This window comes from Limulus polyphemus, unplaced genomic scaffold (genome assembly GCF_000517525.1).
Source record: "Limulus polyphemus unplaced genomic scaffold, Limulus_polyphemus-2.1.2 Scaffold163, whole genome shotgun sequence".
Classification (NCBI taxonomy): domain Eukaryota; kingdom Metazoa; phylum Arthropoda; class Merostomata; order Xiphosura; family Limulidae; genus Limulus; species Limulus polyphemus.
In genome coordinates this window covers 942,181-959,595 of record NW_013665773.1, presented here as the reverse complement: position 1 = coordinate 959,595, position 17,415 = coordinate 942,181, and the positions used below count along the sequence as shown (strand labels likewise).

Below are 17,415 nucleotides of genomic sequence, written 5' to 3'. Positions count from 1 at the left end.
ACCCTATATCTAGTAAATGCTAGAGCATTCGCCAAGGTACAGGATAGTTTTAGAAACGTGGCGTCACTAGTCATGTGACCTCGCTGGCGCAACAATACTTTCTGACTGCAGTTCAATTACTCACTACCTACACACACATTTTCACGTCACGTTGTGAGCGTCTTATATATATACCAGACAAGCATATATCTAGTAAATGCTAGGGCATTCACGAAGGAACAAGATATTTCTAGAAAATAGGTGGCGTGACACTAGTCACGTGACCTCGCTGGACGCAACAATATAATTGAGGCTAGAAAGAGCTATAACTTGTGTATTATCTTGTGTAAAACAATTGAATGTCAGAAGCTGGTATTCTAATTTGGGGGGTGTTTTACAAATATGAAGGATTTTTATAGGTTGTATAAAAGCTGCTTTCAAATAATATTTTTCATTTCAAACCTATATCGATAAGTTATTTAATAGAAACTTTAAATGCCAGGATTTGACGTGTGGTAAACACTACTTGAATGTCAAGACTTTTAAATAAAAAATAATAATTAAATTTATATTTCAAAGGGAATCTTTTCACACCGCTTTGTATTTTTCCAATATAAAAAAGTCATTATCATCAGTATATTATATTGCTTTATGAAATTATTTATTAATTGTACAGAAATAAAAATAATTTTTTTGGTTCGGAAGTATTTTGTGTATTGCAAGAGTTGTTGAAACATGTAAGTGAAACATATCTACATTGTACTTATTTAGTTTTTTTTTATTCTATAGGCGTTGGAGAGTTTCTGGATGATGAAAGTGTGTCTTCTTCCTCTGATGATGAAACTTCTGATCAAGAGGATACTGAAGTTTGTTCTTTATATTGGTTTTGTATTAAATTACTTAATGATTAGGTAAAATATTTATTTCCTAAAATATTTTTTTTGAAAACCAAATTGTTATTACACAAGAAGATATATTTTTTTTTATGTAAGCTTTGAATACACAACCATAACAAAGTATGTAGAAATTACGGGAGAAAGTAGTTTTGCTCTCAGAGACAGTAAATAGTGGAGTGATCTGAAAATGAACTTTTTACGTTAAAGAAAACTGAAGTATAAATCATACGATGTTTCTGTTTTTAACAGTGATTATTATTGGTTCGTTTGAAATTTCTTTTAACAAACTTACATGATGTATATGAGTATGAACAACCCTCTCTTTTGGCAAATAATTTGACAGAATGTGACATCACATGAAAATACTGCATTGGTTTGAATAACACTAGTCACTGCCTAGAATTATAAGTACATGTATAAAATATTTAGTTGAAAAGGAACATGAATATATCAGAAAGCTTGAGTATGGAAGCACATTATGCTAATATAAAAATTAATTGATTTATTTGGGGTGGTGGTGTAATGCACGTTTCAACAGGACATTGGACTGTTTTCTTGTATTATCTGTCTGTCTTCTTGATATACCTGAATGTTCTTTTGAAACAAGTAGTATTTTTCCCAAAATTAAACCACTTAATTATGTTTATAAATCATTGTTTGCCAGTTTATTGTGTTAGAAAGCTCTAAACTGTTTTTCTTTATTTTCTTTTGGCACTTAACATAGTGAAATTTATTAGTGCTATTATAATAGAAATATTTAATTAATATAAACTAATCATGACAAATTTAAATGTATTTTCATGTGTTAGTTTATGAACTTCATGATTATCAGTATTTCTTTTATTAGAATATGTAAGGAGCTAACAATATGTATAGTTATACTTTATTCTGTTCTATATAAACCAAAATAAATGTTAAAAATTATAAATTTTGAAATTAAATTACGGTTTTTTATTTTGCAATTAAAGTGGCTGAAATGGAATGTCACACTGATGCCAATGTTTGATACGAATGTCAAAATGTACTACATTTGGATGAACCTGAAAGAATCATTAAAAACGGAGATCTTGTTCTTTATTTAAACATAAACAATGGATTAGTAGGATAGTTAAAATCTGTATTAGTGTTATTCTGTGATGTAGAGTGTTTTAGGATAATCTCGCAGTTATATGTGTCGCTTAGGCTGATAAAAATAGATCTTTTGTTATATGAAAATGATAGTCTTTAAAGGAAACACTAATTTCAAGCAAAAGAAAAATCTTATATTGTATGGTTTGCTTCATTCCAACTTTCAGTGGCTATGCTATGATGTTTTCTTTAAATTCAAAAAAAAGTTTTGTTAGATTCCATAAACTGGATACCTACAGGAAGTTTTATGTACTAAATTCTAATTAAATAAATTATAGTTAATGGAGACTGTTTATTTTTTTTGAATTAAAAAAAGGTTCAAGTTCCTTGTGAAGCTCTTACAGACCAACCCAACACAGAAGATTTGAAGAATTATTCTAAGTTTTTCTCAGAAATAACAAGTAAACACATTGAAAGGGTATGTACAGACTATACATGCTAATGTATTTATATTTTGGCTGGATATCACACCTTATTCTTATATTATACTACTTTTTTAAAGAAGTAAAAATTTATTAGTGACATTGAGTTGCATTATCTCCCCCCCCCAAAAAAAAACAACAACAAAAAATTAACATAAATGAATGCATTTGAGTTGGTATATTTCCACAAGAAATGAACTAATGATTTAGTTTCAAATAATAAATCAGTACAATTTCTAGAAATTAAAATATTTCATACATACCGTGACAGTATCCAATGAAAAAGAATAAACTTCAAATAAAAAGGTATCTTTCTTTCCCTACAGATTCCAACTTATCCTGCACAAACTGGAAACACAGTAGAAGGTGATGAAATGACAGATGTAATATTTTCTAATGAAAAATCTCATTTAATAGTAACCAATGACAGGGAGCAGTTGAATAATAAGTTTTCAGAGAAGACTTTTGCCCAAGAGAGTAGTAATCAAGGAAAGATCTTGCTCAACAGTGCAAAACAAATCAAACAAGGAGAAGACTTTTTAGAAAAAATGAATTTTTGGGAAGTATATGAAGACATGACTTCTAGGACACTTCACCAGATACCTTTTGTAAAGATTGCTTACCCTGAAATGAAAGGAGATCCTTGCCGAGCTGTTCTTGAACCATTAAACACACAGAAAACTGGTATCAGTAGGTATGCCATTTTAGATATATTTTCATGCTGATTTATGTTTTTTATAACTTAACCTTTATATTACTGGATAGATAATAATAATGAACTGTTTTATGATTAAGTGATCTTTAACTTTAGTGAAAAGCATCTAAATTTTATTCAAAATATGGACATGTAATTAACTATAGTAAATATTATTTGCTGATGAAAATTAATTTTCAAATCTCAAGCCTTTGTTTTTTTCATTAAAGTTCTTAAACATGTTAAAAATTCTCTTGTATTCTTGTTTTACAAGCATCACATGTTTATTGAACAATAAAGCAATAATTCTTCTTTTCTTAGCTAATTATCTTCAAATTTACCTAAAGGAAATAAATGCACAGTAAACAAATTAATAACAAAAAAAGGGAAAAATATAAAAATTGAAGTAAACATCTAATCTTACTATGATGGATGGAGTGTGTATGTCAATATCTATGTATGTAACCAAAACTCCTACACCATCTATTGAATGGCACCATAAACAAAATCCATAAAAAAATTCACACTTTGGGGTATTCAAGATTCAGAAAATTAGAAAACTAACTGTGGTATGTGCAACAACCATTTCTTTATAATAGAACAGAATTTTAAATAAAGGTACTCTCCTCACAACAAGAACATGACTTTCACTAGGACTGTACATGAGGGTTTGATTAGATCTATATTAATGTAATTTTTAAATGTAGTACTCAGAAACTGGAGTTCTTAAAGAACTATTATTTTTTCAGTAAGCGGGACCACTTTTAATATATAAAAACAATACAGTTTATATCAGTAAAATGTATGAATTTTTTTTTTTCAGTGAGGTATGTATACTATGATTAGTAATTCCTAGCACAAACAGTTGCCTGTAGAGTTTTGCTGGTAAAGTTAAATTAAGATGACGAAAAGCTGGGTGAAAGGGACAAAATTGTTTTCAATGTTTATTCACAGCTTAACTTTTTTCTTATGAAAACAGCTAGTATGAATCAAATATATATAGACAAAGTATAGTCAGTTGAAACAAGTAGATTGTCATTTTTAGAAAAGTGATGTAAATTGAAGTTGCCAAGTTAAACTTTTCAATCCATAATGGTTAGAAAATTCATAATTTATGGAACTGGAGCTGAAACACTCGTGACTTTAATGTTGTATGTGTTTCTCTGTATAAATATGTATCAAGTGTCTTATTTACGGTAGGCGAAGTTGAAGAAATGTACATTTTGGTTATGACCAGTAGTGAACTGATGTATTTTTCAGGCCAGGGTTGAGAGATCTATGATTATTGAAAGGAAGATAGATTTAACACTTAAGTAACATGAGAGGATTAATGTAAATGGTCAAAGGATTTCCCGATGATTTCACTGGGACAAATCTGTAATTTTATTATACATTAATAATTATGGTTTTCTGAACATTTCCTGACATTATTATATATTTGATAGAAAAATAGTGAGTGAATGCTAAGAATAACAATATATACCGAAAGCTTGCAAAATTTCGTGAAGATACACTATACATATTCAAAATTATAGTGTGGAAACTAAAAGTCAGTTTGGGCTCACAAACTCGCTTGAATTAACTGAGCCCATGGTAAGAGAGTTAAAAATTATTCCTGTGTAATTTAGTCTTAAGGATGTATCCTAGATTCAGCCTTCAGAAATGACCTTTTTTTGAATGAAGTGACAATTTTCTGGCCAGTCAATACTTACTTTATGAATAAAAATAAATGTTGGGGGGACTGATTATGAATTCAAGTCAGAGCTATGGAAGACCAAGTCCCAAAATTGTTCTTTACGTTTATCCATTTTTAAGTTACTTAAAATGTTTGATATGTTTATTACATTATTTGCTACATACATTCATCCTATGATCATAAAGGTTTTCTGTTACATTGAGAATGTTTAATGAGATATTAATCAAAAGTGCTGATATAAGTTGGGGTCTAATGAGAGAACTTTGATACTGAGACACATCAGCTTAAAATATCCTTTTATCTGCTTTAGTTGCAAATAATTAGTTTGTTTTTAATCTTTGTTTTAGTCTAGATCTTTTAAAGAGTTTTTTTTTAAATCTTAGCACATATTCTGTTGAGCAGTCTGTAGGTTAATAATCTCAAAATGTCTGGAGAACTACTTAACTTTGTCTTTATTGAATCTTTTTTAATCTAGTCATCACTTCCTAGTTGTTTTGAGTTTTTTATTTCTCTGTTAAGTTGGGAGAAGTGTTTTATTTTATTTTTGATTATTTATGATGATCAAACAATATTATCATCAAATCGCCTCACAGATTCAGAAACATTGCACTCATTCTGTTGCTCTTAGGCTAGTATAAGACTTTATTCACAATTTTGTATCAACTTATTTTTCATAATACATTAGGTATAGTTATGAAAAGTATTTTTATTTATGATTGGCAACTACAAGCTTAAGATGCTAGAACTTAAAAGTAATGTTGATTTATAAGTATTAGTTTCAGTCACAAGAAATATTTTTAATATAAAAATCTGTGAGCCTACATTCTTTGAATACTTGCATAATATTCTTCTCATGTCATTGCTATTTACATGTGCATCTTAATTTACTATGTTGATAACCGCTAATTTTTATAATATGAAATTTTTAAAAGTATTATAATAATTTTTCAGGAATAAGTTACTTACTCATGTGGAGAATAGGTTGAATTATAGTTGTTCGGATGAGTTACTTATGGTGTATGATCTTGACCAGCTATTATGTGATGAAAATTCTCAGAGTGAAACATTCCAGGGACTCAAAAATAATGATGAAGAAAGGTAAAGATATTTCCTCATATTTAATACATTAAGAACCAAGTCAAGAGATTTTGGCAATTCAAACTTCATAGTGCTGGATATAAATATTGAGTTCTTTTATATAGTTACAGAATATAAAAAAAAGATATCAAAAATATAAGCCAATTTTTGAGAAATTCAAATTGTGAAAATAATAGTTTTAGAGAAATTCAAATTGTGACAATAATAGTTTTAGAGAAATTCAAATTGTGACAATAATAGATATATTTTTTTTCCTTTATTTTTTATATATTCTTGTTCAGATTTCATAGAGATGTCAAACATCATATTCAAATAAATTTAATATTTCTTGTTCCAATGCTGAGATTCATTAACTTTAGTAGTTTGAACTTTTAAATGTATTAAAAAAGATGCCATTGAATTTTCCATTTAAATATTTGTGGTTTTACAGAATTTTAATTTTCTGTATTATATTTTTACTTATTTCCAGTTTTCAATACAACTATATTGTTATGACTATATTAATCCTTTAACTGTGCAATTGATTTTCAGGCTGATTCCCATAAAGTGTCAGTTATCCACCAAAACATAAAAGTGTGTGTGAATTTGACTCTTTGTATTGCTTTTTCAATTTTGAAAGAGGCTCTATTTTCGATATCTGACAGTAATATTCCGTGAAAACTGTATTGGATAGTGAAAAATAATGATTTAGACAAAAAATTGAGGAAAATGAAAAGAAAGGTGTTCTCCAGTAAATGATATAAACATAGGCAAAACTAAATCATTAAGAGGCCAAAATCATAATATAAAACGAGTTGTTTAGATAACAATATCTAAGGTTAAAAGATGCTGTCTTTATATAGATTCTATATATGTTCCTGCAAAGTTGGCCATTTTGTAAAGAGGCATATGAATATCCAGATTTCATGGCATAGAACACAGATGACAGCATGCATGCAGGTTTGGCAATTGTTTCAAGTACAGGGGGGTATTCCTGCATGTCACAGTAGAGGGAAACTTTTTTTTTGATAGTCGTGGGGTAAATCTGAATTTCGCAGTCAGTGGGTATATATATGTTTATTTGGATATATCCAAATTACGCAGCAAAAGGGTTAAAAGTATTTCCCCAAAATATAAACTAAGCTCAATTGAGATGAAAGATTTTTTTCATCACAGTAATATTTTTAGCATAACTAATCAATAATAATTTTTCTGGAACAGTGTTTTTCATCTCTGAATCTTAGAGTTTGTTATTGAATAATTGCTATATAAATATAATTCATGACATACCATATAAACCCATATAAAAGCCAGTGTGTGTGTCACATTACGCTTGATTCCTCAAAATAGGAGGAGTCATAAAAGCCAAAACGCATTTATCCAGATAGAATATTTTAATTAAAAAACTTCAGATATTGTAACAATGCACTATAGAAATAAAAACATTCTGAGATATGTAATATTTGGATGGATTTTATTTCCAAAAGAGGCAATTTAAAAATTTACGTATGTTTAATGAAACTTTAACCGATTAACTTTGGAAATTTTCTAGTGTACTATTCTCATTAATTAATGGTATATGTATATTGGGCCACCACATTATATTTAGCAAATAACACAGGCCTGCGAATTTAAACTTCATAAAAGTTGTTTTGGTTTTAATAACAGATTTTCCATAACTCAACTACGTAGATTTTGAAAATAATATTCGTTTTTTTTCTGTCATGTAAGACTTTTTTACTAGATCGGGGAAAAACAAAACTCTTACTTAGATCAACTTATTATTTTATTTACCACAATGAACATTTTTTATTATTATGTTTGTTAACAAAAATACAAACAAACTGAAGAAAAGGGAAGAACATTGATGTCAAACGAATATGTATTCTCATTCATCCTGATTTTTTTGTGAAATCTGCGTCTTTTAGTCTCAAAACTACGTGCTGTGGTCTTTCTTTTATGTATTGCGTTATGACGTCTTATGAAAAATTTGTATGTGATGGAAAAAAATGGATATCATTTTCAAATTCAACGTACAGGAGTTACTGTAGAACATGAAATATTTCAAGACAATAAAACCATTGCAGGTCTGTGTAAATAGTTTGGAAGACTAATACATGAAATAGCATGTGCGCTGTTAGTGACAACAGTTGTGGTTAGAACAGTTAATGATAAAAGCTGAATAAATTTTTTTCAGAGTTCTTCAGCAATATGTTGGTCCCAATCTTAAATTTGAATCTCGTTTTGAAAGTGGAAATTTAAGGAAAGCAATTAAGGTAGGAATGATTATTGTGAAAAGCAATGAATATGGATAGATCTGATTTATGCAAATGAGTCTTAATAGATAGTTGTAGTATAGATTAATATTTATTTCCAAGGAAGTGTGCAAAAAGGGAATTTTTGTATATTTATACATATTTGAAAATTTTAAAAACTGATGTATAAAATAATTTGCTTTTAATCTAATTTTTGCATATTGAGTTTGTTGAGGCTAAGATCAGAAAGAATGATGTCGTTATTACTGAGAAATGTTCGTGAGATCTATATTACATTGTTGCTTCTGTTATTATGTATTTTTGCCTTTAAGTGTGAATTTTTTTTTAAATTCATCTTGCTATTCATATATCTGTAACTGAGATTTTTTAATGTTTTTATCAGTTTTTTGTTTTGATATGTGCTTGCATCTTTTTTATCATACAAATAGAGCAATAATGTACCCTGCTCTACAGAACTGCTTTTTTTATAGTTACTGTCTAAAGTCTACTAATTATTGGACTTTTTCCTGATTACCTGTTGAACAACGTTTTCCAAAGAAATTTCAAATCACATTTTGTAGGAAAAGGCATGAAAAATTTTGTTTATAAATATAAAGCCCACTAATAAGTGGTACATAATTTGGAAAATTTAACTTGAAATACAAAGTTACATTAAATTATGAATGAAGGCTAGTATCAAGGAACTTTATAGTGTTGTAAGTATGTTTATTTGGGTTGAATATAACATTATTGTGAGGTGAGAGGAATCATTGTACTTTTTTTGTTTCAAATAGCTGGGCAGGAACTCTGTTGCAGCCAATTTAATCTCTCGGAAAAAACAGCACCATGTTTGTTACAAACTGCATTTTTCTGCATAATATCTAATACCTTGTATGTATTTAGAAATAATGGGAAATTGACAGTATTATCCTAGGAACTGATTATTCAGCCTTGCCTTTCTATCTTCCAAAGAACTTAAGAAAACCTTTAATAGCAAATTGTTTGTGCTTTTATCAAAAAGGATAATTTTTTACTCTTCTGATTGAGCAAACTTTAGATATCGTGATTGAATTTCCTTTTTTTTTTTCTATTGATCCTGTGGCATTAACAACATACATGGAACTTTTTTTTTTAAATAGAAAATTGTGTGACATGTTCTGTGGTTGAACTTGTAAACATTATTTAAGAATTGTTGTTTATTCTGAGCTATTTATTTTGGGAAAAGTTCATTATTGTACAAAATTAAAAATATTTAAGATAACCTTTCAGCTCTAATGATGGACAAGTGATTACTTTTGTTTTTGTAACATACAGCTCATTGTGTTTCATATATTTGGGACCTTTAGGTGAAAGCTAAGGAATATGACTTGATTCTTAATTCGGACATGAATACAGACTACCATCATCAGTGGTTTTATTTTGAAGTCTCAGGGATGGAAGCCTACCTACCTTATACTTTCAATATCATCAACTGTGAAAAATCTAGCAGCATATTTACTGGTGGTAGGTGAAAATGAAAGTATTAAATAAAAAGTAAAAATGTCAAGATATTTTAGGGAATATTCAGATTATCGTTATTTTTAAGGATAAACATAGAGTGTTTTTGACATTTTATTTTTTTTCACATTGGTAGTAGGTTCTGTGTAGCCTCATTACAGCAAACATGTTTGCTGAAAACATATTTCATGAGGGTGGCAACTCGAAACATTTACCATGCAAGATATAAGCAACTATGGTTTCTTGTTAATTCAGTCTTGCAGTAAACCTTGAACTTTATGCTATGATATGTGCTTCTTCATTTGTGCATATGTATAAATATTTTGCTTTGATATTTTTTAGGATTCTTTCTTGCCCCTATAAGTGACATCGTCAATTACACCACTCTAGTAATGTTTTTAATTGAAGGAAATTATTTTATACAGTTAATATTCTAAATGATAATATTTTTCCATTGATTTATTCAAAGTAATTATAATAACCAAAAGGTAATTCTCCTAATGCTTTGTTTTGCCTTTTTAACATATTCATATAAAGCACATTACCTAGGATGCATTCCAGGACTTACAAATGGGGTATTGTTTTTCTCTCTCACTCTCACATACAGAAGCATTTTTGTGAGTAAAATCCTCCAAGTAACTTGTTTGATAGTTTCAAAGTGTGAAAAATAAATTGAGTATGCATTAGTTTTATCTATTTATGAAAGCCTGAAAACTATAAAGACTAATATATATATGTATATATAATATAAAAAATTTCTTAGATACGAGACAAAGCTCAACATCAAGCTTCCATTGGTTATTAGATTTGATGCAGTATCACTGATTTTGTGATAATTACATGATTAAACAGACAGAATTAAAAATACTCATGGCAATCTTTTGTCCCTAATAATGGACATGTACATTATGTATTATAATATATAATAACCTCATAAGTTAGTTTTTGAAATATATGTAATTGTCACACTGTTATAATGATAAGTTATTGTATGAATCCTCTTATTTTATTTTCATATATTTATGTTATTATTAAGTCTTGTACAATATTACTTTCTTTAACAGGCATGTGTCCAGTGTTATTCTCAGTGAAAGAGAGCATGTTAGGAAGGGGGAAATGGGTGCGAACAGGGAGTAATATTGCCTATTATAGGAACCATTATATTCGAAAGGGTACAATTTCATCAATCTTGCGAGGAAAACCATACTACACTTTGTCATTTACAGTGTCATTTGCTCATGCTGGTGATGTCTGCTACTTAGCATATCATTATCCCTACACCTACTCCCTTTTACAGGTAAATATTTTTTGAACTTTAACATCTGTCAATATATATATAGATACCTTAATCTTAAATATTTAACTGATAGAAAGAATGATACAAGCATCAAATAATTAAAAAAAATCATTTTCTCTGTTGGTAGAGAATATTGCTGACTAATTACAGTGTCAGGATCAGGTAACACTGATTATTAATAGCTTAATATTTGAAGAAACTTGAAAACCAGCTATAGCAAAGAGCTCTTTTGATATATACTACTTGTAATTAACTTAATTCTAAACGTGGATGAAACCAATCTGAAACCTAAAAATTTACCACCATTGCATTTGCTGTTCAATGATTGTTTTTTCCACCTCAGTGTCATCATTAGCCTGGAGTGAGTATGGCCCAGTGGTTAGCATGTGTTTAGGCTTTGAGTAGTCCCTTTTTTAATCATTTAAGTTTTTGTTTGTATTTAACATAAGCAGAACTTAGAAATTATAAAACTTGTTTGATACTCTTTTTGATGTTTTTTTTGCACTTTGTTTCTGTAAGACTCATTTATACTGTCTGGAAAACTCTTACGACACTACTATGGTGTACTTCAAGAAACAAGATCTATGTACTTCTATGACTGGCAATCCTGTTCCTTTACTCACTATCACAGCTCAACCTCCTGATGGTAAGAATGTGAAAAATAAATTTGTTTGTGAGTAATGTTTTAATTTGAAAAGATTCAAAAATGAAATGCATTGTGATCAGTAAAATTATTCAGTTAATAAATGTTTTAAATCTAAGTTTCATTATTCATATATGTGACAAAATAAGTTCAAACATGAATGTCTAAATGAAAACTTAATTTTTTATATGATGTTTTGGGCAGATACCCTTAGTCAGGCAGTATATCCTGTGTAAGAGAGAAGTTAGGTTTTTTTTCTGTAGTGGGGAATGTAATGCCTTACAAAGCATATTTGCCTGGATTGTTGCAAAAAAAAATCATGTAGACGTTTGTGCTAAACTATCTGAGTTTTTATTTCCCACATTGTGTGAAAAAATACTTAAGTTCAAGCATGATTTAGTTGCTTTTTATTAATAACTGTGTAAGTAGTGAATGTTAAACAACATGTAAATATCTGATGACTTGTGTCATAATGAACACTGATATAAAATGCTTTATGACATATTTTACTGTTTTTGACCATCTTACTACACTTTCAAGAATGCCTTACATTGGATTTTGAGATAGAGCAAGTTTCTCTTTCTACTACAACCAACAACAATACAAAAGGATTGATAATGTTATAAGATTTTTGAAAGTTTCTCTTTCACTCTGAAATGAAGTATATAAACTGTTTAGTACAATTTTCATGGGCTTAAAATAAATGTTGACTATGAATAACATTTTCTAAAAAAGTATTAGTTTTCATTGGGGAGAATTGATGACAGTAACATAAAGGTTATATGTCATGTGCTTGGCCTGTACAGTTCTAAAGATATTAGGCCTCATAACATGATATACATACAAAAATTTCTTTATTGCAAAATTTCACTACTGAAGGGAGAGGAGAGAGAGAGAAATATTAAAGGTTTAAACATTTGCTAGATCATGAGAAATAGATGTAATTAATGGTAAATAACTATCTCTAAGAATTTTCATTTACCTCCAAAAATATTAACACTTATTCACTTTGTACTTATTTTCTTTTAGAACAATATTTCAGGTTCTTTTCCTGTTTATTGCTGAGCGTGATAAACCCTATTGGTTACTTATCTAAGAAAATGAAAACATTTAGTATTATAATTCAAAGTCATATGAAATATTTTGCAAAAATATTTTTTGAACATTTTCAGTTGTCGTTATCTATATACTTAGAGTAAACTAGCAATCCAAAATTGTGTTCAAACAGATCTTGGCAAGACAGACTATTCAGGTTAACCAAGGAAATAAATTTTCTTTGTAATTTGTCCTTAGCACTAGCAATCTATTGCTAATGATTTGTGAAAATAATTTGAAACAAAAAGTAAATCTAAAAATAAAAAAAATTTTGTTTAATTGTTTTTAGTGATTTCAAGAGAAAAATGTAGAAGTCAAATTAAGAAGAATCCCACTGATGTTTAAACCTTGGAGTCCAAAAATGTTATTTTGTGGCAATAATATTAACAATTTTTTTTGGTGGAGGCAATTTAGACCATAATAAAAACATTTGGGTTTTTTACTACTGTAGATTTTCTAGTGATATGATACAGAAAATAAAAAAGAATTACAAGTTTTTGTTTACATGTAACATATTTTGTATGATTTCAAGCTCTCCGACCTTATGTTTTTCTCACGGGCCGAGTACATCCAGGAGAAAGCAACTCCTCGTGGGCCATGAAAGGTGAGTACAGTAGTATCGCATGGGATTGCCACACTGATTTTTCAAGCTTGTTCTCTTGGCTGCCTTTGTGCTAGATAGTACAGTGTAGTCAGGGACTTTGAGAATGTTGTAAAGTGGTTTGTGTGTATCACAAATTAGATGATGAGCCATTTGGCTTCTGTAAGAGAGTTATTTATATATATATATATAAAGCATAATCTCTCTTTTTTTCTTTTTTTTGGACTGCAACACGACTGTTTTGGTTGTTATCTAATGAAGAGATTTTGCCTTAATTTTTTTTTGTCTCAATTATACATTTACAAACAATATAAAAATTACTTGTATACAGTATTTGTAATCTTGATGAGGAAAGAACTGTACATATAGATATATTTACATAATGATTTAAATGGTTTGGTTGTGGAATAGTAACACATTTTTTTAAAAACATTTTAGACTATTATGGATTGTATGGGAAATGTTATCAGTTTTAAACATGTTTACTCTATTTATATACATGTAACTACCATAGTGGCCCAAATTTAAAACGAATTTATTTTAGAAGTAAGATTTGAAAAATACAGCTTGCTCTATATTTGTGGACTATGTTCCGAGTCAAGGTGACATGCTCAGTCATGTAAGGCTGTTGAGAAATAGTTCAAGTGCATATTCAATTGAACCCCCTGTGTACAATATCAGAGCTTTACTTGGTAGAATATTGTAATGCTGACACCCTCTAATGGTGAGTATAGAAACTTATTTTCCCCTATTCTTTGTTGAAGTTATCTGTTTGTATGATACCATCTTATTAATCTTAGGTCTACTGTACATTTTTTAGCACTTAAGAAAAACAATTTCTCATCTTTGAAAAGTAAGGTCTTCTTAAATTCTAGGCCTACTCAAGTTTGGGTCAATACAGTATGTTATAAGTTAGTGTTTAATTCCACCTGATGGAGAGTTCTTTTTAAAGAGATGGAAAGCTTATGGGTTATTAAACCTTATATTTTAACATGGTATTTCAGCCTGTAATACATCCACATTTAAATGATATTAAAACAATATCTGTAAGCAAGATGTTTCAATTTTGAGGGTTGGGTCTTTCCACCTATTAGTAGGTTGATCATGATAATTAAATTACCACTTTTATTTTGAAAAAACTTCATAATTTCAAAATATTAGATATCATTAGTAGTATTTCTGATTTATGTTCCAAAACTATTGAATACATAACTAGCAGTTATAACTAATTGTGAAACAACACTTCTCTTCATAGGTGTCCATTAACAAGGTATTGGATGTGATTGATAGGTCATTGTGGGAATTTTGAAATTGTCATGGGTATTTGTATTCATAGTCTTTATCCCAGCTACTTTCTTTAAGGAGTTTAGCTTTGGTTCTGTATTTGACAAAACATTGATCTACCAATTCATTATTTTCTAGGAACTGTGGATTTTCTACTTGGCAATAAACCATCTGCCCAAAGGCTAAGAGAAATGATGATTTTTAAGGTAGTTCCTATGTTAAATCCAGATGGAGTTATCAATGGGAGGTAAGAAAAAGGCATACAAAGGTTTTGATATGTATAGTGTATTAAATATCTATCTTTCTGCATTTCTCTGAACAGAACAATAGAATATATCAAATTGCTTGTATTATCAGTAATACCTGTCTATTCATTTGTTCGTTATTGTCTGACGATGACTTAAAAATTAAAAATCTTGTTTATTTTTTATTAATAGTTATCGGTGTTCCTTAAGTGGTGAAGACCTCAACCGACAATGGTTGAGTCCCAACAGAAAACTTCATCCCTCAATATTTCATACAAAGGCTCTTTTTTACTACTTGAAATCCATGGAGAAAACTCCTCTTGTAAGTTAGGTGTTGTTTAAAAGTTTTTTCTTTTGTTTGAAATATCTTAAAATATTCATGAAAATGTTATAAAGTATATGTTACAAATGATTAGGAACTCTCTGGTCATATTGGTAGATATTACTGATGCCCTAGATTTTCCTGTTTTTGTACATTTAGAGGCAGTGTTTATAGTGTTTCCTACTGTTTTTTGTACTTGTAGTTTCGATATTTTAAAATTTACTTTTTGCTTTGACTATTAATGGTTTTCTTTATTGTACTTATCTTATATACTATAATATCACTTTTTCTGTTTCTATGAAAGATGTTTTGATGTATTAAAATTGAGCTTATAATTTGATTATAAAGCTAATAGAACTTATTTCTGTAATTATACACATTTCTTATGCTGTATTACCATTTTTGCCACTTACGATTGTAAGGTTTCAATGTGCCTAAGTCTTCCTTATGACCTATTACGTAAACAACTTGTGTTTCTCGATTGTACAGTTTATATATTGTAGTAAAACTTTTACTACTTTTGATCATTAGGTTTAAATGTGCTTAAATCCACATTAAGGTCTTGTCAAGTTGGTATAACCTTATGTGTTTTTATATTAAACACAGTTCACATACCTTTCTGTTCATCAGGTTTGAATACGTTAAAAGTCTACCTTATGGCCTGATTAATAAGTTAATATAGCTTCACGTGTTTCTATAATTGTACATATTGTATATACTCTGAAATAACTTTTACCATTTCTGTTCATCAGGATCAAATGGTAAAATTGACCATACAGCTTGATTGTCAGTTAAAATAGCCTAATGCATTCTATATTGTAAATATTCAAAAATATTGTAGTATCATTTTTGTCTGTTATTGTTGATCACATTTAAACTGTTAAAATTTGGTTTATTATTTGGTTATCAGGCTATGTTTCTCTCTAATGTACTTTAATATTTTCTATAAAAAATATTACAAAGATATTTTTACAAGTCTTAGCATATTAAATGTGATTAATGCTTGGACTTTAATATGCAGTTGTGGAAATGCTTATGGAATCACACAAGCAATACACATATAAAAGTCACAAACAATGAGTAATTGCAATTAAATGGTATAAAGTTTATTAATGGTACATTACCACAGTTTTACTGTGCATCAGTGTTTTGTTTGTGAGCTGTTTGATATACACAGAGCATTATATCCTGTTTTCATGTTGCCGTACAATTTGTTGTTGTTGTATGACTGTGGGATATTGCTGCACACTTCTTGCATTATTCCGCAGATTTCAGTCAAGTTTCTTTATCATCTTGATCTCAGTTTCTACAGAAGCACATACAGCCTTTAGAATTTTCATATCAGGAATTTGTGCAAGACAAGCTATAATTGTGAGTGTTCCATTTGCCTCTTTAGCATCAAGATATTTGTTTAACAACATTTTCTGCATACCTGGGATCATTATGTTGCTGGGAGATGAATCCCTGCCCAATGAGTTGTGAGGGAATGGCATGATGGATTACTATTTGCTTATACTTTTTTAGCAGTTAGTCTGGCATCAATTACCAACACTTTTAATTGAGATGTAACTCAAACTTGGACTGATCCATGTCATGCTCCACTGTAGATGTGCAGTGAATGAAATACCATTTTCTTTTCTGTTATTGAACAAACTGTTTTTGATTGGTGCTGAATAATTCGATCTTAGATTCATGCAAGTCTCCAGCATTTCTCATTCTGATGTTTGTGGTCCAATGTCCATTTCAACTTTTCAGTTTAGTTACCTATTCTTAGCAGCGGTTTTCAAACAGTTCCATTTCCATTGTAACAATTTTGTGTAAATGTGTATGTTACTATTTTCAGGGTAACTATTCCACCTGTATTTACAGCAAGAACATTGACATGATCTGTACTTGACCATTGTCTGTCTTGTAAAGAAGATATCTTGGTATATTTAACTACACATTTAAAAGTGTTTCACTCAATCACTTCTATTATTAACCCTTTCGATACAGATCACAGGTGAAAGGCCATGTCATCTCATTTGTTGAACTACTATTTCATCAATTTATATCAATAAGTTTGGTATCAAACTGTGTATTGTAATTCAAATTTTAGAACTATGCATTACTCAATTTCTTAATTTAAAAGTAAATGTTAAAAAACACAGATAAACATTGATTTTTGTGTGACATATGGTATGTTGAATGCAGCATACCACTAAGTCTGTAGTTTCATATGAGTTAGAAACTCAAATTACAGATATTGACAAGCTAGAATATAAAATAAGAAGGTCTTATCTTT

General features: G+C 29.3%; 1 protein-coding gene across 4 annotated transcripts in view; it reads left to right on the top strand.

Annotated features, from left to right (window-relative positions):
• Window positions 1-17,415, top strand: part of LOC106477179 (cytosolic carboxypeptidase 1-like) — a 58,809-nt gene that overhangs the window by 34,533 nt on the left and 6,861 nt on the right. For all 4 annotated transcript variants that reach the window (XM_022381436.1, XM_013937787.2, XM_022381434.1 and 1 more), the window contains 11 exons: window positions 769-845; window positions 2,320-2,421; window positions 2,752-3,119; window positions 5,767-5,913; window positions 8,090-8,168; window positions 9,494-9,650; window positions 10,709-10,941; window positions 11,461-11,587; window positions 13,212-13,283; window positions 14,703-14,811; window positions 15,002-15,131. In XM_022381436.1, coding sequence (XP_022237144.1) covers window positions 769-845; window positions 2,320-2,421; window positions 2,752-3,119; window positions 5,767-5,913; window positions 8,090-8,168; window positions 9,494-9,650; window positions 10,709-10,941; window positions 11,461-11,587; window positions 13,212-13,283; window positions 14,703-14,811; window positions 15,002-15,131 — 1,601 coding nt within the window. The remainder of the gene's footprint in view (window positions 1-768; window positions 846-2,319; window positions 2,422-2,751; window positions 3,120-5,766; window positions 5,914-8,089; window positions 8,169-9,493; window positions 9,651-10,708; window positions 10,942-11,460; window positions 11,588-13,211; window positions 13,284-14,702; window positions 14,812-15,001; window positions 15,132-17,415) is intronic.